General features: G+C 35.6%; 1 protein-coding gene across 4 annotated transcripts in view; it reads left to right on the top strand.

Moving 5' to 3' along the window:
• Window positions 1-21,423, top strand: part of LOC134757216 (histone-lysine N-methyltransferase 2C-like) — a 77,789-nt gene extending 56,366 nt beyond the window's left edge. For all 4 annotated transcript variants that reach the window (XR_010130901.1, XM_063698379.1, XM_063698381.1 and 1 more), the window contains 3 exons: window positions 8,398-8,569; window positions 10,423-10,537; window positions 18,575-21,423. Coding sequence is in view for 3 of the 4 variants with exons in the window: in XM_063698379.1 (XP_063554449.1) it covers window positions 10,531-10,537; window positions 18,575-19,302 (735 nt within the window). In the remaining variant the exon portion in view is untranslated. The remainder of the gene's footprint in view (window positions 1-8,397; window positions 8,570-10,422; window positions 10,538-18,574) is intronic.
• Window positions 21,424-21,961: the final 538 nt, after the last annotated feature.

The following is a 21,961-nucleotide window of genomic DNA, read 5'->3' as shown; positions in this document are numbered from 1 at the left end:
AATCTGAGGGATCGTTGCCAGAGATTGCTGGGGAGGGAAATGTTATCAACGGTTTCATTGAAATTAAATCCAAAAAGTTATTTCGTCAGAAAAATCAAATAAAGTTTGCAAGTTTTTTTATTCTTAAAACATTTTAAAAACCACTGTAGAAAGATGTAAATAGGGACTGTGCAGTATTTCTGACATATACTATAAAATTATTAAAAAGCCAATCAGTATTCAACATCTTTTACACTAAAAAGCCATCCAGTTGAAGAATTAGAAGACAGTTCACTCAGGTGTTATTTCAGGATTTACATTAATAGGAACACCAAATACTTCTGAAATTCTTGGAAATTGTGTATCCCTGATAGGTGTGATAGAAATCTCTGCTGGCACATTTTCATGATTCATCTATCTTAGTCATCTGTAATCTGCAGTTGTGCTGTTTTTCTTTCTTTTCCAAATAGTATTTTATAATTCAATGAAAATGTTTAAATGCTTGAAATTTACATTATACAGGAAATTATAACTCTACTATTGTATCATTAAATAGAGATCTCTCCTTTTTCTTACTATGTGTTTTCCCAATGAGCATGTATATTTTGGGATCTTTTTTCTCCTAGTCTATTGAATTTCCAATCTTATTATGAAACCTCCATGATATTTTATTCAGTCTTTTTTATGTCACCTCTTAGTTACCTAATGTTAGCTTTTACCTGTTCCTTAGCAATGTTGATAAAAGCTTTTTTTACTATCTTCTCCAGGTCTGTGAAACATAAGTATAGCTACCCCAGGCTTAAACTAATCTCAAATACGGTTAGTGTACATGATCATTACCCTTTATCTTTGTTGAGTACCTAATTTCATTTTCCATTAAAATTATTTTGTGTCCACATATGTAATCATATCACCCTTAGTAACCTAGTGTACAGACAAATTATAGGTAAGGCAAACTAAAATTTTAAATTATATTTAAGCTAATAAGGGATTTAAAGTTTTAAAATGCTTTAGATTGTACACTCTTCAATCTGGAAGAGAAGAACTTTCATGCACAGCAACTGTTGTGGCTACTATTTATGTACTGAGTTACTTCATCAAGTGCATAAACTGGCAGTTATCAGAGTGGATTATATTCTGGGTGGCATAATAAATATACTTTGTCATCTCAATAAAACAATTTTATGTGTATGTAAGAATCTGAATTTTATTCAGCCTTTTGTGTAGTCATGCTTTAGACCTCAGTAAACAACATGCAAACTTGTATAAGAATGTTGCTCTAATGTTAGAACATTTTTTTACTCAATGGCAGTGCTACTTTCTACTGAAAACTGTGTTCTAATAGTGTATACCTTCAGTTACATGTTAGCAATCATAAATCAGTTTGTAAAATAATAAACTAAATACTGAGGTGAGATAATTTGCTGTTGTTGATCATGTATATAATGAAAGGTTTATGGCAACATAAAGCTAAAAGATATACTAAAATTATGAGTACTCTGCCTTTTTCCAAAATAGACTTATGGAGACTCATAAAAATACATGAGCAATAGGATAAAACTAAAAATAAGTAAGGAAATTTGGCAATGGAAAATTTAGATAGGATAAATATGAGGACAATAGAGAGACCCCCCAAAAATATGTAATTCCAGACAAACCACAAATTTGGCCCCATACCTTTTCAACAGTCAATACAAAGAAGGACATATGAGCCCTTAATCTGATTCTTAGTATTTATAACATCACTTGATATAATGGTATAATAATAAGACATCCCTTGATAGAATGCAATGAAAAATTGTCTTAAAGTAGCCAACTTGCAGTAGAAAAATACCAGTTTCATAGGGCTGTTTCTTATAGCAGCCTTCAAACTAAGTCAGTGGTATAAAATCAAGGCCTAAATGACTAAATTAGATTTCTTTTTTTTTTTTTTTTTTTTTGAGATGGAGTCTCGCTCTGTCACCCTGGCTGGAATGCAGTGGCATGGCCTTGGCTCACTGCAAACTCCATTTTCCGGGTTCAGGCGATTTCTCCTGCCTCAGCCTCCCAAGTAGGTGGGATTACAGGCGCACACCATAACACCCGGCTAATTTTTTGTATTTTTAGTAGAGACGGGGTTTCGCTATGTTGGCTAGATTTGTCTCGGACTCCTGACCTCATGATCTGCCCGTCTCAGCCTCCCAAACTGCTGGGATACAGAGGTGTGAGCCATCGTGCCTGGCCTCCTTGGGGATCTTAAACAGTGCATTCTAACTACACAGCGTTCTGACCCATCTGTTAAGACGATCATAATCTTGGATTAAGTTCCAAGGATATAATTTAAAGAATATTGCAGATAGGATGTTTTGTCACCTTTTTAACATCTTTTATAAATATTTCTTCCTATCCTAATTGTGTGTCATGGCAGAAGTTACTTTTTATGCTTTTAAAATGATACTGTCTGAAATCATAGTGTTATTATGAGGGTTAAATGAAAACAATGAATGGAATTCACATAACATTGTGCCTTGTATATATTAATTGCTTTAAAAAGGGTAGTTATTTTACCTCCTATCTAAGGCTTAAGTTATGAGAATGATATTACATATTGAGTATATGTATTTTCTCTTGCTTCCTAAAGGGCAGAGCAGTAGCTGTGATAGTTGACTGAGTTAGGAGTAAGGTTGACATCTTTTTATAAAAGTTGAGAAATTTAACAAAATCATGCATCTCATTATAAAGCAATCCACTAAAGAGAGCATCTGTGAAGAAGGCCAAGATTTTCATCAGGAAACACTTTTAGGGTGCTCTGTCATAGGTAAATGGCTGGTCATTGTTGCAACATTATTTTCATGATGATACAAGGATACATTAACCTTGTCTGGAAATTTTACACTAAAAATCCATCTAGGAGATACAACCAGATATACTTCCTGAATAGGAAAAGTGAATGGTAAGAAGCCAATCATGCAAGATAAGAGGAAAGAACATTCCAGGGAGAGGGAACAGACCACTACACAGACCTTGAGGAGTGGACTTGGCATGATTCATGAACAGACAGCATGTCATTTTACTTGGAGCATAGTAGCCTACTAGGTGGGGGTAGTAGAGACATCATCAAGGTGAACAAAGGCTAGATCATGTAGGCTTGTAAGCAAGGGAAGGAGTTTGGGTTCTGTTCAGTCTGCAATGAGAAGTTTTTGCAAGGTTTAAACATGGAAATGCTACATATCTTAATTCACCCCCTGTTCCTCAATGTATTTACTCATCATTTAGCTTTAATTCCTTTTACTTCACTTAAGCTTTAACTCCAGCCTCTTTTCTTTGGTTATCTTTGTATTTCTTGGCATTAAGTCCTGCTGCTTTTCTTTTACCCTAAATTCTGTCAGTCTTCTGACCTTTCTTATCTACCTGCCAATGATATGGTCTAGCCTCTTTGGATGACATCCATGATTTATTTTTTCTTTCCAGAGATTCTCTTTTATAGACAAATCACTCAGCCCAGTGTCCTGCCAGTAATGAAAATTGGCAGATGGTAGGGTGTGATGGAAATTAGAAAGCAATGCTGATTTGGTCCTTCTTCAATTTACACTATATGACAGCTATTTTGACTTTTCTTGCTGTTCACCAATGCTTTTATTCTTATGTGTTGTCTGGGCTTTCTTAAGCAATAGTTTCATCAAGTTTAAGGATCTGTGATAAGCTCTGTTCTAATTTAAGCTCAATGTTTTTGTCTTCTTTATTTATCTCTTCTCTTTTTACAGCTGTCTCTTAGGAAATGACCTTCTCTAAAGATGATCATTTTGTTTCCTCTCACTTTTCTCCTGCCATAAGAACCTTGCTCCCTTTACTCCATTTAGCTTCATTGTATGCCACTGTTGGCATTTCATGTCTACTTTTGTGTATACTCAAATACTCATCACTTTCATTGATCACTAGTAAAGTTTACTGAGGAGTCAATTTGATTAGTAGTCAAGAGCCTGATCTTAGAAGCCAAATAGACCTGGATTTTACTCCTCTCCCCTCTTAAATTATCTTTAGTTATAGCCTGTCTTTTTGCTTTTTCAACTGTTTAAAGAAAAATTTCTTAGTTGATTATTGCTTTAAACTTAATGTCTCTGGCTTACAGACATGTGTGTCTAAATATTCATATTTAATTTCTGTGATGGCACCAAACCTATCCAGTAGTATCGATAATCTTCTTATACATGACCTCCATAAGGTTGTTTCAGTATTCCCACACATCTTCTCCCTGACTGGGAGGGTTGGAACCAACCTCATTTCTTTGTGTAGTGCTTTTAAAAATAATATTGTTTTCCACATAAGGCATATTAAGTGCTTTTGCACCAGATGTATTACATGGATGTTTTTCTTTGACTAATTTATTACCAATGATCCATAGTAATCAGATAAGACAGCAAGGTTGTCAGTAAGGAATTGGTGGAGATCATCATAGTCTAAAAAGTGATTTTTGTGACAATGACAGTTGTCTTGTTGCAGAGTGAACTTTGTTGTATATAACAGTGCTGTGCAGTATAAATATAATGTGAGCAACATAAGTAATTTTTCTAGTGGGTATGTTAAAAATTTGAGGAAAAGGAAACATTTGGGAACAATTGTAGTAAATTTTATTTAATTCAGTAATCCAAAATAGTAATATTTCAAATTTTGAGATACTTTTTCCCCATTAAGATTTTGGAATCTAGTGTGCATTTTATGCTTACTGCATACCTCGATTTGAACTAATTACATTTCACTTGTTCAGAAACCACATGTCGCTAGTAGCTACCATGGCAACTTGAAGTGTCAGGGGAGCAAACTCTAGAAAGTTTCACAGAAGCATTTTAGTGTTCCTAGGAGAGTATAATAGAAAAATGAATTGATTATCTGATAATTAGTTTCTGATAATTAGTTGAGTATTCCCCCAATTTTTAAAAGTTTTACGGTGAGCAAAAAGAGATCAATTTTTCAATGTACATATTTTGAAAGATAAATACTAGTAATCTCTTAATATTAAGAAACATAACATCCCAGTTATGTCTTTTCTATCAAAAATGAACCAATTTATGATGCTTCCATTGTTAGATTAATGATTTATTTTAAATCCCTATCACTTAAAGAGCCATTTAAAAGTTATTTTAGCAGTAAGTCCTTCACTTAAAATATGTTCAATAAGACTTGATTCATGTTAGGCAGTTGGGGATAAAAATTTAAAAAACTTAAGGCCCCTGTCTTTCAAGGATTCACAGAGTTGTGCTGTAAATAAATGATTATTTAACAGAAGTTTCTTGTAAGCATATGGGTAAAAGTAATATTCAACAACTAAATGGGTATTTGGGTGTGGTAATAGGTATTCAGGAAATAATGTGCAGAGATTTTTTTTGAGACAGGGTCTCACTCTGTCCCCCAGGCTGTAGTGCCATGGCACAAACTCTAGTCACTGCAGCCTCCATCTCCTGGGTTCAAGCGGTTCTCCTGCCTCAGCCTCCTGAGTAGCTGGGACAGGCATGTGCCACCACACCCTGCTAATTTTGTATTTTTATTAGAGATGGGGTTTCACCATGTTGGCCCGGCTGGTCTCGAACTCCTGACCTCAAGTTATCCATCTGCTTTGGCCTCCCAGAGTGCTGGGATTACAGGCATGAGCCTCTGTGCCCAGCCATGAGCAGAGTTTTGAAGGCTGGGAGCACAGCAGAAAAACAAAATTTCAAGCAGAGGGAACAGAATGTGTAAAAGCACACAGACGTGAATAGCATGTTATGTGAGGTGCATGGCAGACAACCCACCATGACCATGAAATAGTGAGTGGTTCTGAGATTCAGTTGGAAAGGGAGATAAGGACCTTTTTGCCTCATACTTGAAAATTCTGATTTTGTTTTAGGTGAAAAATGAGGTATTGGTGGAGTTTTAATTTATACAGAGGTTAACAATTAGATTTACATTTTTGAAAGATTGTTCTGGATGTGTAGAAAATGATTTAGAGAGGATGTCAGAACCGTAAGTAGAGATGATTTGATGCAGAAGATACTGCAGTTAGCGAGACAGAGTATTAGGTAGGTGCAAAGGTAATTGCAGTCTTTGCCATTAAAAGTAATGTCAAAAACTGCAGTTACTTTTTCACCAACCTAATATGATAGACTAAACTATAAACATATAAGGAAGAATGATGTGTAGGAAGTTTAATACATAAGAATTGGGATCTGGCTGGATGTGTTGGGTCAGGGCTGAGTTCAGAGTCAACAGTGATACTAAGGTTTCTGCCTTTATCTATTCTTGAGAAAAATGGATGATGTTTCGGGTTTTTAAAAAAGTTTCACTTTAGAGCAGTTGAGATTGAGTGTTTGGAACACCTGGCTATTGAGATCCAGTAAGACTTGAAGAATAAAGGTTTGGGGTTTATGAAAGAATTCTAGGGCCAATAATACAGATTTAAGAATCATGGTGGCATTTTATGGCATGAGAGTTGATGTGATCACAAAGGGAAACTACGGGGGATTAGGAAAGAAGGAAAAGGATGAAATCCTAAGAAACTCCAGCATTTAGAAAGATTGTATAGGTACAAAAGCCAACAAAGGAGGATGAAATGAAAGTGGGGGAAAACTAAGGAGAAATTAGGAGAGAGTTGCCATGATAGAAACTAAGGAAAGGGGCGTTTTAATGTGGGAGTGGCTAGCAATGCAAATGCTGCAAAGTGCAAAAAAGCCAAAGACTAAATCGGGTTTCCTATGGGCATTGGCAGCCTCACTAATGTAGCTTCAGATGAGTATTAGGTGCTAAGCCAGCCTTCGTGAAGTATGTCAGAGGTCCAGCCAGCGTCCACATTTTGAAGCCTGTTTTTGTACTGCCCTCAAGCGAGGAATTATTTTTACATTTTTAAAAGAGTGTAAATAAAAACAAAAGGTCTTTTTGTCAGAGACTGCTATGGCTCACAAAGCCTAAAATATTTACTATCTGGCCCTTTTCAGGAAAAGTTTGCAGACTCCAGTACAAATAAAAGAAATATATTTTTACTCTGTTTCAAGATGCTTGACTGGAAAAGAAAGAATGTATGAGTCAGAGAGAAATTGATAGGATTGACCAAACTTTCAAAAAATGGAAAAAAGTCTGAGTGCGGTAGCTCACACCTGTAATCCCAGCACTTTGGGAGGGTGAGGCAGGAGGATTGCTTGAGCTCGGGAGTTTGAGACCAGCCTGGGCTATGAGGCAAAACACCGTCTCTACTAAAAATATAAAAATTAGGTGGGCATGGTGGCACACGCCTGTAATCCCAGCTACTGGGGAGGCTGAGGCGTGAGAATCCCTTGAACCTGGGAGGCGGAGGTTACAGTAAGCCTAGATTGCGCCATTGCTCTCTAGCCTTGGTGACAGAGTGAAACTGTCTCAAAAAAAAAAGGAAAAAAAAATGGTTCATATACTTTGTGATACTTGTTAAATACAGGCATATTTATATATATTATCAAAGGTTGGTATGATAAGCTTGACTGGAAAAGAAAGAACATATGAGTCAGAATAGTAGATAGGAATGATCAAACCTTCAAAAAATGAAAAGATTCATATACTTTGTGATACTTGTTATATACAGGCATATTTTTTATACATTATCTAAGATTGGTATGATTTTAGAATACATTATATTCCTTCTTATTTTGCAATATGCATAAGTTTAACTGTATATTTGGCAGGTCAGTTTATCCTTATATTTTCTGTTTTATATGGTAAAAGAACTGTTAGTACATTTTCTTTTAATCCACATTTAGGGATGGATGATGCCCATAATTATGTGGATTTTAATGCTTTTATAACTAGAAATTAATATAGAAGAATATATAATTAGTATATTAAGTAATGTGTTTGTGTATGAATATGTAGCTTCTGTCTTTAATGTTCTTCCACATAAGACATTTTCCAGTAATTAAAAAAAAGCCCTTATGTGATTTGAATAGTCTGTTTATGCTTAAGAAGCATCTTAGTCTAATTGATATTAACGTTTCTTAATTTTGTCTCTTGTCTGATTTTGTAATTTCAAAATATATTTAACATTCAAAGAAAATGTTTATGTTACACTGCAAAGCATTTCTTAGTTGGTATTTTCCTTGTTTGGTTCTTTCCAGTGAGCATATATTGAGCATTAATTAGGTGTCCAGCATTATCATTGGCATTAGGAATAGAAAATTAAAGAAGACCTGCTTATGGTCTCAAGTAGATATAGCCACAAATAATTGCAAAACTATACGATTAAATTTAATGTGGTTACATTTAGATTAAATACTCTACAGTGTTTTTATTGATACCTCTTTCTGATTAGATGACAATCCAAGGTGAATAACTTCAAATGTCTGAAAGGTTCATGATGCAAATCCTTTCAAATGATTTTACTGTATAGTCAGAAAAAATTTAAATTCTTATACAACAATTTCATTGTTTTACTGTTAATTATAGCGAAGGAAGATGCAAACTGTGCAGTGTGCGACAGCCCGGGAGACCTCTTAGATCAGTTCTTTTGTATTACTTGTGGTCAGCACTATCATGGAATGTGCCTGGATATAGCGGTTACTCCATTAAAACGTGCAGGTTGGCAATGTCCTGAGTGCAAAGTGTGCCATAACTGCAAGTAAGTTTTCATTTCAATTCAAAGCTGTGTATTGGGTTTAAGAGGGACCCTATTACTAGGCGCTAAAGGTTTGTGTAATATAATAGAGGTTGTTCATATTTTGGCTGTATTCATTCAGAGTGACTTCATCATACTTAAAAAAATTACTGGATATTAACGTTTATATTATTTTGAAAGAAGTCTAAACAAAACTGATTTTAATCATTTAAATTGCTCTGGTCGTCTAAAGAGCTAATTTAAATTTACCAACAGTTTAAAAAATAAGCGATATTAACAATTTAAAACAAGCATGAGAAGAATAAAGTAGCTTGTCTTCAGGGGCACCGGGGAGGGGATGTGATAGGATTTAAACCTGTTACTACAGACGTAGAAGAATTAGAGTTGAGCCAAAACGTCAGTCATGTGTTTGAATTTCCATTCCAGGAAGGACAATTTCTACTATTATTTTAATGTACATCTGCATCTCTCTAAAAGCCACCTTGAGTAGATCCTGGTCAGCATAATTCGAAAATGAAATATGTGGCATTTAAAAATTTGTAAGGGGGTTATCTTTTCCTATTGTATTTCATCTCTTGGTCATTTCTCCAGTCTTTTCTGTGATTTCCGCTTGCACCCCCATGATTCTAATGAGCATGATAATTTGGGGATGTTACCAGCATCTTCATTTACAGGCTGAGAATTTTTGTTGTAACCAGCAAGAATTATGCCCAACTGCCATGATCAGTCTGTTTTTATTATTTAGTTTTATAAGAAATAAGCGTCAATATCTTAGAGTTACGTGACATAAATAGGAATATGTACCTTCGTATTTTGGTAAAAATTAGATAAAATATTCAGTAAACATTTATTCGATACCTTGTATCTGCACTCAGTTTCTTGGGAAGGATTAAAAGAACTTGAAGGAAGAGTACTTGTCCTCCAAGATCTTTCCATGTAGCTGAAGAGATAAAACATGTGACTGTTTATGGAGAGGTTGAACTGAATAATAATTGGAGGCCAACTGACCCATCTTCCTGTTGACTTCTGTTTATCCCCCAGATTTCATTCAGAGATTCGTCTCTCAGCTCTTCTTGCTTTCCCCGTTTTTTCTCTTCCCCTCCTCTTGAATTTAAAATCATAGTATCTGAAAGTGATTATAGTCAAAAGTCTCAACAGAGATAACGCTGTAGGACAGGGGCCCAATCTTTGGGGGCAGAAGACTGTTTAAAGAAAGGTTTTAGGTTTTCAATTATAATTCTTAATAATTATGACAAGGTTCATCTTTTGAAATAATTATTCAGCGTTTAATTGCTTAATAGACATTCTAAGCACTTGAAACTGAATTACATTTAATTATCACAGTAAAGTTTATTATTCCCGTTTTATACCTGAAACTCAGAGAGCTTTAGTCTAAGTTGTTTAGTGACACAGCTAGAAAACAGCAGCCTGAATACAAATAGAGATCTGATGCCAAATTTGATCCTCTTTACGTTATATGACAGTCTTTTCAATTTGCTGTGCCAAGATTTGTTCTTTCCACACAGTAGCACCTCGCAGTTATACCGCCTTCCTCTCAAAAATTATATTTTAAAAGTAAAGATCAGAGGCTATTCATCTTGCCTCAACCCTTCCTCCTTTGCAGGAATCCTAAAATGGCTAGAGTAAGTTAACCACAGGTGAGCATTGAGTAAAGATCACCATTTAGGAGACAGTCCTTATAGCAGGGTTACCTCTGTTACTATCTGCAGAGACAAAACAGATACTGAGGTATTTATGAACTGTGCAGTTCCCAGGACTGATGATTTTCATGATTACTTATGTTGCAAAACATAAGTTTAAAGATAAGCCATCATTAATGCTATCTTACTTTTTAGACAGTCGGGAGAAGATAGCAAGATGCTAGTGTGTGACACGTGTGACAAAGGGTATCATACTTTTTGTCTTCAACGAATTATGAAATCTGTACCAACCAATGGCTGGAAATGCAAAGTAAGTTGTTTATTTACTTTTTTAAATCCTCTGTATGTTTTATATGGAGAACAGAAAAATCGGATATCTATTCAAATCTATACATTACCATCACCTTTTTGAAAGCAGCTTTATTGACATATAACTGACATACAGTAAACTGTACACTCTTCAAGATAATGAACATAGTCATCACCGTCAAAGTTTCCTGGTGCCTCTTGGCTTGCTTTGTGGCTGTTCAAACCCAAACCCTCTGTCTTCCTAGTCTGCTTTTTCACTATAGATTAGTATTCACTTCCTAGAATTTTTAATAAAAGCTTCATATAGTATATACTCGTTTTTGGTCTGGCTTCTTTAACTCGGTGTAATGATTTTGAAATTCATCCCTATTGCTGCACAGATCAGTAGTGATTCTTTTGTATTACTGAGTGCTGGAGATACCACAATTTGTGTATTGAATCACCTGTTGGTGAACATTTGGTTCCTTTAAAATTTTGAGCTATTATAAAAAATGCCGATGAACTCATTAACTAACTTCCTACCTCACTTGGCTTCTGCCCCTTCAGGGTGAGGTGTTCAGAGCCGGGTTGGGGGCAGTGGGGTAGTGGAGATAGCCCTTGGAATCCAAGGTGCGGTTTAGCTTTTAAGCTTAGTCTTCCTGGGCTGCTGGTGTCACGAGGTTGAGGGATGGAGATGACCCTCAGGTGCTGCATGGGCCTGGAGCGGGTTTTCCCTGGAGCTGGAGAGGGCGTGATGGCCCGTGTGCGGGAGTGGAAGGCACAGCATTGTCATTGCCCTTCTCGGAACTGCTTTTTCTAGGGAGGAGGTGGAGGGCCTGGGAAAGGAGGGTGATGTGGCCAGAACCCCAGGTCCCTGGCGTGGGGAGGAGGTGGGAGCAGACGCAGAGAGATTCTGTACCTGCACCCTGTCCTCGCCAGTGAGGTTTGGCACCTAGAACTGCAAGCAGTATTACCAGGTTCTGCTGTGGTCTTCAGCAAGTTCTACTAGGCATCTGCCTGAGTGGTGGGGGTTGAGGGGAGGGGCTTTCTCTCCTGGGGGGAAAAAGAGCTGCTGGGTAACTGTGCTCAGCTGTGGCTACCTGGGAAGTGGGGCCTGAGGGCTGAAGGATTGTGATGAACTCTGGCTTGCTTCCTCAGGTAGTTCAGGTTCCTTCTCTTGCTGAATGACTTATCATTGGAAAGAAAAAACTCTGCTGTTTGACTGATTTGTATATTTACACTCTTATCTTCACTCAGTTCCTCTACTTGCCTTTTTACTTTAATACGAAGTTGAATTTGTAATTCATTTTCTTTCCTAAGGAAAAAGGACATTTAAGACTATAAGTTTACCTTAGGCTATAGCTTTGGCTGAAGCCAAGTTTATTGTATTTGTAACTTTATGTATGTATATACCTTAGCTAATAACTTTATGTTTTTTTAAGTTGTGCTGAAGTATGTTAATCTATGCTTTCATTTCATTTAATCAGAGAATTTAATTAAGGTAGGTTTTTTAAAATAAATGTTTTGATACTTGAAGTATTGACTTTTTAAAGGTGTAGCATTTGTGTTTATTAATTTCATTTAGTTAGATGAAGTCCTTTTACCTTATTTTTTGACTTGTTGATTCAGCAAGTTACAACTGACCACTATTAATTGTTCCTATCAATTTATCATATTTTTAAACAAATAACTTGTGGCTGTTATTTAGCAACAGTGTTAATATATTGTGCTTTTTACCAGTATAAAATTGTTCTTTATTCTATGTAATGTGTTTTTTGTTGAGGGATCAGGAAGGGCAGGTATTTTGCGTTGCCTGACACTATGGCCACGTAGGGTGTTAGTTTAACAGTTGAATGGTTATCTTTTCCCATCTTATTTTGGATTCTTTTGTGTTATAAAAATGTATCTTTTGAAAGCTTAATAGAGGTCACTGTTTGGATTGATGGTTGCAATTGAAATGCTTGGCTGTTTTGAGGCAAAATTTTTCTTATAATTTCTTTCTATTTTTCTCTTCTTTTACTTCCTGCAATGATTTATAATTCAGAATCTCATTTTGTGAATGTAAATGATTATAAATATTAAAGATAAAAATTTTCTCCCATTCCCCACTGAAAATGAAGTTTTTATTCCCCTTTTCTCTGATTCGATTAACCTAGATTGTAAACCTTGTCACAATTTTCTTGCAAAAATATATTGCCTCTGTTAATTCCAACTTTACCCTCAATCTTTCGGAGTCTTGGTTGTGATCCTTTAAAAATAATTATAAATTTTTTGAAACCCTACATGTCGGAAAGAGACTGTTCCTTTTAGGCTATAAGAACTTGGCACAGTATAATGTTTCATATTACAAATTTTTCTTTTTTATACTCTGAAAACATTTTCTTCAGTTTTTTCAGTTTATGCTGTCACGAGAAAAATCTTAACTTGAAAAAATTTAATCATAATCCTTTTTTTCTTCCTGAAAGCTTTGGGAGATGTGTGAATCCCCATCCCCGCCCCCACCCCCCACCCAAGCACCTTTTTAAAAATATATATTTACTTAAAAATTACCTTCTTTACACTCTCTAATAATATCTAGTAACTACTGGATAATTTTTGTCTCTTGCTCTTAATCTTCTTTATTATAGTTTTCATTGTCTTGAGAACTGGTAGAGAATTCTGAGTGTCTTTCTCAGCTTGTTCTGTCTCCCCTTTGGTGTGCTTCTTTTCGATTTGCTCTTTGTAATCTGCTATTCTCTTTTGAGAGTGACAGAATTACATAATTTCTGGGAATACTATTGGATACTTAATCTTTTTATTCTGCTCTTTGAAGGCACTATAGTGTGGTGGTTCAAAGCTTATGCTGTGGAGTCAAACTGCAGTTTTTTCAGTTACTAAATTGATGATCTTTGGCTACCTGTTGAACTTCCCTAAGTCAGTGTATAGAAGGTTAACGGTACTTACCTCACAGGGATGTTGGATTTAATGAAGTGGTATCTATAAAGTGCACAGCACAATGCCTAACACAAAGTAAGTACAGAAACAGTTACCATAGAGTTTTTCATGGATTGAAACGTTTGTCCTTTGAACCATTTGAAGAATGATCATCTTTCTCTGCTGTTGAATTCTTCTGTAGTTCTCTCTGTAGTCTTGAGTCATAATTTGCTCATTTGTTTGCATTTAACATTTGAGTGTTTACTGTGTGCGAACATCACTGTAGTGAAGGCTGGAGATGTTGGGGCAAATCAGTGTGCCCCCACAGGGCTGTCAGTCTAGTTTGGGGCTGCTCCCTGGTGAGCTGGAGTGGGGGTGACCTTTTCAGGATCTTTATTGTAAAACAGTCATTGTCAGATGGGTTTCTTTTTCCTATTTTTATCTCAAGAATGTCTGTTCGTTGGTATGTTATGCATTTTTAGAAAGTTTTTACTTGAAAATAAGTTAAAACTCTAAAAGTTGGAAAAAATGAAAATAATACGCATATCCCATTTACTTAGATTTATCAGTTGTTAGCATTTCATTATCATTGGGCATGCCCTCTCTCGCTTTCTCTGTGTGTGTGTGTGTGTGTGTGTGTGTGTATCTGTGTGTGTCTGTGTGTGTGTCTTTATTCCCCCAACCCCCTACTATTTGAGGGTTAATTACATACGTTGTGCCTTTTTACCACCATTTCAGTATGTATTTCTTAATAGTAGGAATATTCTTAAAAAAATCACAATCCTGCTATCAACTTCCTAAACTTACATCAATGTCGTATGTTTATCTAATGTACTAGCCATATTCCAGTTATGTCATTTGATCTTATGTCCTTCATAGCCTACCCCTTCCTCCAAGTAGATTCTAGGATTTAGTTTTTGTCATTGGTATTTTTGAAGAATAGAGTTCTTCTCGATATACTTCTTTTTTTCTTTTTTCAAACAGAAATTTCCCCATGTTGTTTTCGATAACCCCTTATAATTAGATGAGAGGCATGCATTATTGGCCAGAATACTGCAAAGTGCTGATCCATCCTCAGGGTATCACAGCTGGAAGCACACATTATTCCACTTTCCCTCATGAGAATCATGTGGTCAGGCTGTTGCCCAATTTCTATTCCCCACTCCTTTGTATCTAATAAAGCAGTATGTGAGGATATTTTAAGACCATGCAAATATCTTGCTTTTCCTCAGAATTTCCTTCTAGATTTGAAAAACTTACTCCCTAGCCCGGGTGTGGTGGCTCACACCTGTAATCCCAGCACTTTGGGAGGCTGAAGTTGGTGGATCAGTTGAGGTCAGGAGTTCAAGATCAGCCTGGCCAACATGGTGAAACCCTGTCTGTACTAAAAATACAAAAATTAGCCAGGCATGGTAGTGGGTGCCATGTAATCCCAGCTACTCAGGATGCTGAGACAGGAGAATCGCTTGAACCAGGGAGGCAGAGGTTGCAGTGAGTCGAACTCATGCTACTACACTCCAGCCTGGGTGACAGAGATAGACTCTGTCTCACAAAACAGCAACAACAACAACAGCAACAACAACAACAAACTTACTGCCTGATGATGCCATTTTAACATGCTTTCTTTTGGTTGCAAATGATGCATTTCCAGCTCTAGCACTCCCACCACATTTACCAGTTAGCCCTCTGCTTTCTTTTGTAAGCAAGAACACTTCTTTCACATGTTAAACTTGCTTACTATTAATATTGGCTTATGAACTCCTATTATCTTCAATCATTTACAACTCATTACCTAATTATTTTTTGGCTCAAATAGTCCCATACTTGCTGTCAGTTGCTCCTTCAAGCTGGCACTGGTGTTCTGCCCTGACTGCTTATTTGAACACTTCATACTTTTTGGTGTAACAAGATGTTACAAGCTCATCTTATACCTCCCGTGCCCCAGTCCTGGAATAAGTCCATTGTTAAATAAGTAACCCAGATTCCTTTAGTGGGGAATGGGTGCTGGGTGTGCTCATTGCTACTGGAGGGTGTTTGCTTCTTCACCCTTTCAGCAGGTGGTGTCAGGAAATACATGCATGTGTATACACTTACAGAAGTTTGTCCAACCCATGGCCGGCAGGCTACATGTGGTCCAGGATGGCTTTGAATGTGGCCCAACAGAAATTCATAACATTTCTTAAAACATTATGAGGTGTTTCTTTTTTGGGGGGGTGTGGGTGTGGGTGTGGGTGTGTGTGTGTGTGTAGCTCATCAGCTATCATTAGTATTAGTGTATCTTGTGTGTGGCCCAAGACGATTCTTCTTTCAATGTGGTCCAGGAAAGCCAAAAGATTGAACACCCCTACATGTTATGTATATACACATAAATATTCATATACATATACATAACTTAGAAATAATGAATTTATACCAGCACCTCCAGTTCTTATCTTTCTCCATTGAGTTCTTTGCCTTTTCATTCTTGCATGTCTGTTCTTCTACAATAAAAATTCTAGGTTGTAGAACAGCACATTTATTCTGTTGCTCAATCTAAAAAGCAAGTCTGCTTCAGTTTGCTCTCAGTAATAGATTTTGTTCCCCTTTCTTTTCTTAGTGATTTAATTTTTTAAATATAGAAGGTATTAGTATACTTTCAAAACTCAAAACTATATGAAGTTTTACTCAGAATTGTCACAGTCTCTTGTTTATTACTTATACCGCATTTTCCCCAGCCTCTTGGAAGTAACTAACTTCATTGTTTTCTGTTTTAAACCTCCTGTTATTTTTCATCTAAGAATAAGAGGATATATTGCTCTTTCAGTGAAGGTAGCATGTTGTATATGTTCTTTTGCATGTTGCTTTTTTCGTGTAATAAAATCTGGAAATCACTTCCAGGCAAGTTAGGCAAGTTCAAGAGATCTCATTCTCCTTTTAAACAGCTGCATAGCACTCCATTGTGTATCTGTGCTATGGGTTACTCAACCAGTGGCCTGTGCTTTGGTATTTCAGTAGTTTATGATATTTTGCATTATAAATGATTTTACACTCCCTGGCTTTGTGCATGTGTGTTTTTGAATTCTCAGGGACAAATCTGTAGGGTAAATTCCTAGGATTATTGCCTCAGGAGTGTACACATATGTAGGTTTGTGAGATACTGTCAAATTCCCTTTTTTGGGGCTTATGGTACTTTGCATTGCCACCAGAGATGTGTGAGAGAACTTTTCCTACGTCTTTGCTAACAGGATGACTTGTTCAGCTTTTGAATGTTTGTCTGTCTTCTGGATGAAAAGTAGTGTATCAATGTAGTTCTAATTTTTGTTTATCCTAAGAGTGAAGTTGATCGTTTTTTCATGTGTTTAAGGGTCAGTTTTTATTTCTTCTCATGAATTGTCTATTCATGTGTTTTGCCTGTTATTGAAGATTTTGGCATTTTTCCCTAAATTTAAGAGTTCTTTATAAGTGAGGGATGTAAGCCTTTATATGTGTTACATGATGCAGATACTTTCTGCTAGCTTATTTGTTCTTGTTTTTTTTTTTTTTTTTTTGCTTATTTGTGTGAGACAGTGTCTCACCCTGTCACCCCGGCCATAGTACAGTGGTATGGTCATAGTTCACTGTAGCCTTGACCTGGGCTCAAGCAATCTTCCTGCCTCAGCCTCCTGAGTTAGCTAGGAGTTATGTGTACCATGAAGCCCAGCTAATTTTTTACTTTTGTAGAGACAGGGTCTCACCATGTTATCCAGGCTGTATTATGTGTCTTTTGACTTTGTTTTTATTATTTTTTTTGCCATGAAAAAGTTTCTTTTTTATGGAGTTAGATTTATTAATCTTCTTTTGCTTCTGGATTTTTGAGTCATATTCAGAAAGCCTTTCCCTACACTGAGGGTATAGAGGACACAGATAGTCTTCTCATTGCTGGTAAGCAGTATGTTCATATTGTCTGATTTGTTTGAGTTATAAGATAATGTCTTTATCCCAAAGACATTTTTGCAATTGCTGTATGTATATACATTACAGTAACTAAATCTTTTAGTTAAGAGATTCTGGAAAAGAATTGACAATGGATCTAAAGTAGGTTAGTTTCTCTTGAAAGTTTTTTTTTTTTTTGGAGGGGGGAGGTCATGATTAAAAATATTTTGTACCATCAGATCTGTTATTTGGTAGTTTTCTTTTATCCTTACCTGTAGTCTTTCAATAAAGTGGGAAAGAAGATGAGATTTCAGTTTGGTATCAGAACATGTATAGGCCTGGGCAATATAGTGAGACCCTGTCTCTACAAAAATAAAAAAAAATCTGGGCATGGTGACACATGCCTGCAGTCCCAGCAGTTTGGGAGGCTGAGGTGGGAGGACCACTTGAGCCCAGGAGGTTGAGGCTGCAGTGAGCCATGTTTGTGCTACTGCACTCCAGCTTGGGTCACAGAGTGAGATTGAGATCCTGTTTCAAAAAAAAAAAGAACATAGATAAATAGATAAATTTTAGTCACTGATTGGTAAATGAGGCTAGCAGTGTCTTTTTACTATAACTTAAAAATTACCTTGATGAGATTGAGTTAAAGGTTTAACATACTGGTATCCTGATTTAAAATTTACCAGTGACTATGTTTCTGATATCTAAGTTTATAGATTTCCTGAGATTAGTCTTTTAATTTATAGACAATGATGAGGAGCAAGGATTATATCCAAAGAATATTTTGGCTAGGTTGGCAGGTATGGTTAAGCAAAATAAATATTGGTGGTTAGCAAATCTTTTCTGTCTGTGCTTTTGAGTCTATAGTAACTTTGTTACATCTGGGTATCTACTATTAGAAAATGCCTACACATTCTAGATCAGTCTTTACTTTTTAACTTAGGTACCTCACATAACATGATTGATCCTCATTTTCTTAACTAAAAAATGAGTATGAGAACTTTTCCTGTGTAATTTTCAATCCATTTGGAAGTACTTAAGTTGTAAAACATGTTTTCATTAGGTTTTCTGGTGTGTGGCTAATTCTAATCCATAAATCCTTGTATACTTTGGCTTTCGTTCACTTAATAATTGTCTGCTTTGATGAATACCTTCTGATTTAAGTTCTAGTGTAGCCAAATGGTTTATATATCTATAGTTAGAAAATTTAAAATTTGTTTGTACATTACCATAACAAATGTTCTGAATTTTGTAGTATCATCCCAACATACAGTGAATACCGAATTGGAAAAACAGATTTCTAATGAGGTTGATAGTGAAGAAATGAAAATGTCTTCTGAAGTGAAGCATATTTGTGGTGAAGATCAAATTGAAGATAAAATGGAAGTGACAGAAAACATTGAAGTCGTTACACACCAGATCACTGTGAAGCAAGAGCAACTGCAGTTGTTAGAGGAACCTAAAACAGTGGTATCCAAAGAAGAATCAAGGCCTCCAAAATTAGTCATTGAATCTGTCACTCTTCCACTAGAAACCTTACTGTCCCCACATGAGGAAAGCACTTCATTATGTCATGAGGAACAGTTGGTTATAGAAAGGCTACAAGGAGAAAAGGAACAGAAAGAAAATTCTGAACTTTCTACTGGATTGATGGACTCTGAAATGACTCCTAAAATTGAGGGTTGTTTGAAAGATGTTTCATACCAAGGAGGCAAATCTATAAAGTTATCATCTGAGACAGAGTCATCATTTTCATCATCAGCAGACATAAGCAAGGCAGATGTGTCTTCCTCCCCAACACCTTCTTCAGACTTGCCTTCACATGACATGCTGCATAATTACACTTCAGCTCTTAGTTCCTCTGCTGGAAACATCATGCCAACAACTTACATCTCAGTCACTCCAAAAATTGGCATGGGTAAACCAGCTATTACTAAGAGAAAATTTTCTCCTGGTAGACCTCGGTCCAAACAGGTAGGGTGATTTTAATGATGTTGACAGAAAAGACATTGGAACAATTCTATAAAATCAGAAGGTATATGTGTAGTTTTGGTGTGGATGGCAACTTTTTCTGTCTTCAGATAGAACTTCAGTGTAATGTTGATTATGTGTTTCAGCCATTATTTTTTAAAAGCTGTTAATGAAGAATGCCATTTATTAAATTTGAAGGGATCTTATTTGGAATTTCAACTCAGTTGGGCCATAAAGATTCAACCTATTGATAATAGTTTCTAATAGAAAGAACTTTAAAAATTCTTTTAGTTCTGTGCCGCAGTAAATATAGAGCCTAAAATACATATAGTTTTGGGTATACATAACTAACATCTATTATTTCCTTCTAATACATTTATTTATTGATATTATTCATTGTATATATTTTTAACTGGATAAACATCAACATTTATGACAGGAATTTTCCATGCTGGGGAATTTCTCATTTTGGTGTTTTTATTAATTGCTAACTCTTGTGGGATTTCTTTTTTCAAGTAGGACTTATTTCAATAGTTTCATGGAAAAAATCTTAGAATTGTACTATTGATTTTCAGTAAGTAAAGATAAATCTTCCTGTGTGTGCTTTACATCATGTACATTCTACCCTTTAAGAATGAGTTCCATTTCTTTTTAAGTGAGATTTAAATAAAACTGCATGGCAAAATGAGGATACTATAGGTATGAATTATTTATTGTTTTACAAATTTGCTACTTTCTGAAGTGTTTTTTAAAATTGCAAGATAGATAGTGGAGAAGTGTTAATTCACAATAGTAATTTGGAGTTTTAAGTTTCATGATTGAAATTGCTTCAAGTTAAGTTTTAAGTTTCATGATTTAAATGGATTAAAGTTTGGCTTTTTATAGGAATAATATCTTGATTTTAATCGTATAATTTTTAAACTGTAAGGCCAGGCTTTTAAGAAAATCATTTTTTAATGTGAAAATTAGTCTCCTGTATATCAAACCCAGATATATTTTATTCTCTAAAGACAAGGTACACGAAAGGGAAAGTAGTTGTCAGATGGGATTTAGCTGTTTCTGCATGGCAAAGACGTGTGCAGTAAAACTAGGCCACTCTTTATATATGCCTTTTTCTAAGTATTTTCCTTGACAGTTATTTCTGCTCTACCATGAAAAGTTTTTCTTCTCAAACCAGTTGTTCTCCTTTCCAGTAAGTTTTTGTTTTGTTTTGAACAGTTATATAATAATTATGTCGTTCTGACTCTGAAAAGACTTTAGCAATGGAAATTTGAATCTCAAATTTACTTTTGGTTGATATATTTACATTCTTTAAAGATACTGCTTCATATGTATTCCTGTTAAATTTTATGTATCTCTCCTTCCTTGAAGACTTTTGTTTCAATTGAGAAACCAGGTTCAATACATTAGGACTCTGTTTCTGTAGATTTTATATTCTGAAATATTGGGGAGCGGGGTGTATTTCCAGGCTTATTCCATCTTATATGAGCCATGTCCTAGTATTTTGCTGAGCTGTCTTTGAATTCCCAAATCCGATGATAATCTTTCTATTTTTCTGCCCCTCTTGTTACTACTTCATCATTTGCTGCTAATCTTGTAAGCATTTTGTAGGCTGTGTTTTCCCTCCCTCCAGCTTTCTAGTTTTCCAATCTTGGTTTTGGTTATCTAGCAAACAGCCTTCACTTGATGATGAACCTGCTAGTATAGTGCTGTTATTAGGGAGAGTATGAATTGAATAGTACAAGATAGATCTTCCATTGGTGAGGCACTGGGACCATAACTTGCAGGAAATATTCTACAGTTAGCAGGAATGTGTACATACATGTATTAGAAATACTGAAGTTCAGTATTCTGTTACATGAATTTCTTTGATATTAGGCATTTCTGTATTATACTTCTTTTTTTTATTTACTGTTGCTTCTACATATTCTTCACATTGGGGACTGGCTGTAAAATAAGCTGCATTTTCCTGGCTGTGATTGTGATGTAAGCAAGATTCTTTGGTTTCCAGCTATTTTTTGTTAACGTCACTGGCATTTTCATATTTTGTTGAACATTACCAATTCTTTGGTCTTTACCAGTACAATAAATACTAACCAAAGAAATGTAGATTTACCTTAAGTTCTGTTTCATCTTGGGCAAATTATTAAGTTGATTTTAATGATTTTCTATAATAGTATTATATGAGTTTTGTAGGAATTCATTTCAAAATTAAACGAACATTTTAATAGGAAACATCTGAAAGATCTAGTTTGTGATAGTTAGTGATTGGATTATCAGATGTTATCTGGAGGTACAAGCTAGCCAACCAGTAGAACGGTGAGCCAGTGCTGTCTAATAGAAATGTGATGAAGACCATATGTGTAATTTTAAATTTTCCAGTGGTTACACTTAAAAAAAAAACAGGTGAAATAAATTTTAATCTATTTTATTTAACCTGGTATATTCAAAACAATATTTCAGGATTTAGTATAAAAATGAACAAGATGCTTTATACTTAAAACATCAGTTCTGGCTAGCTGCATTAGAAGTGCTCAGTGGTCACATATGATGGTGGCTGCCTTATTGCACGATGCAAGACAAAACATTTTGAGAAATACAAAAAGAGCAGTTCCAGAATTATTGGTGAAATTAAAATACCAAAAGAATTCAAGATTGACAAACTAAGACT

This window comes from Gorilla gorilla, chromosome 16 (genome assembly GCF_029281585.2).
Source record: "Gorilla gorilla gorilla isolate KB3781 chromosome 16, NHGRI_mGorGor1-v2.1_pri, whole genome shotgun sequence".
Classification (NCBI taxonomy): Eukaryota; Metazoa; Chordata; class Mammalia; order Primates; family Hominidae; genus Gorilla; species Gorilla gorilla.
Note: the sequence above shows the minus strand (reverse complement) of the source record. Positions and strands in the feature narration are given on the sequence as shown.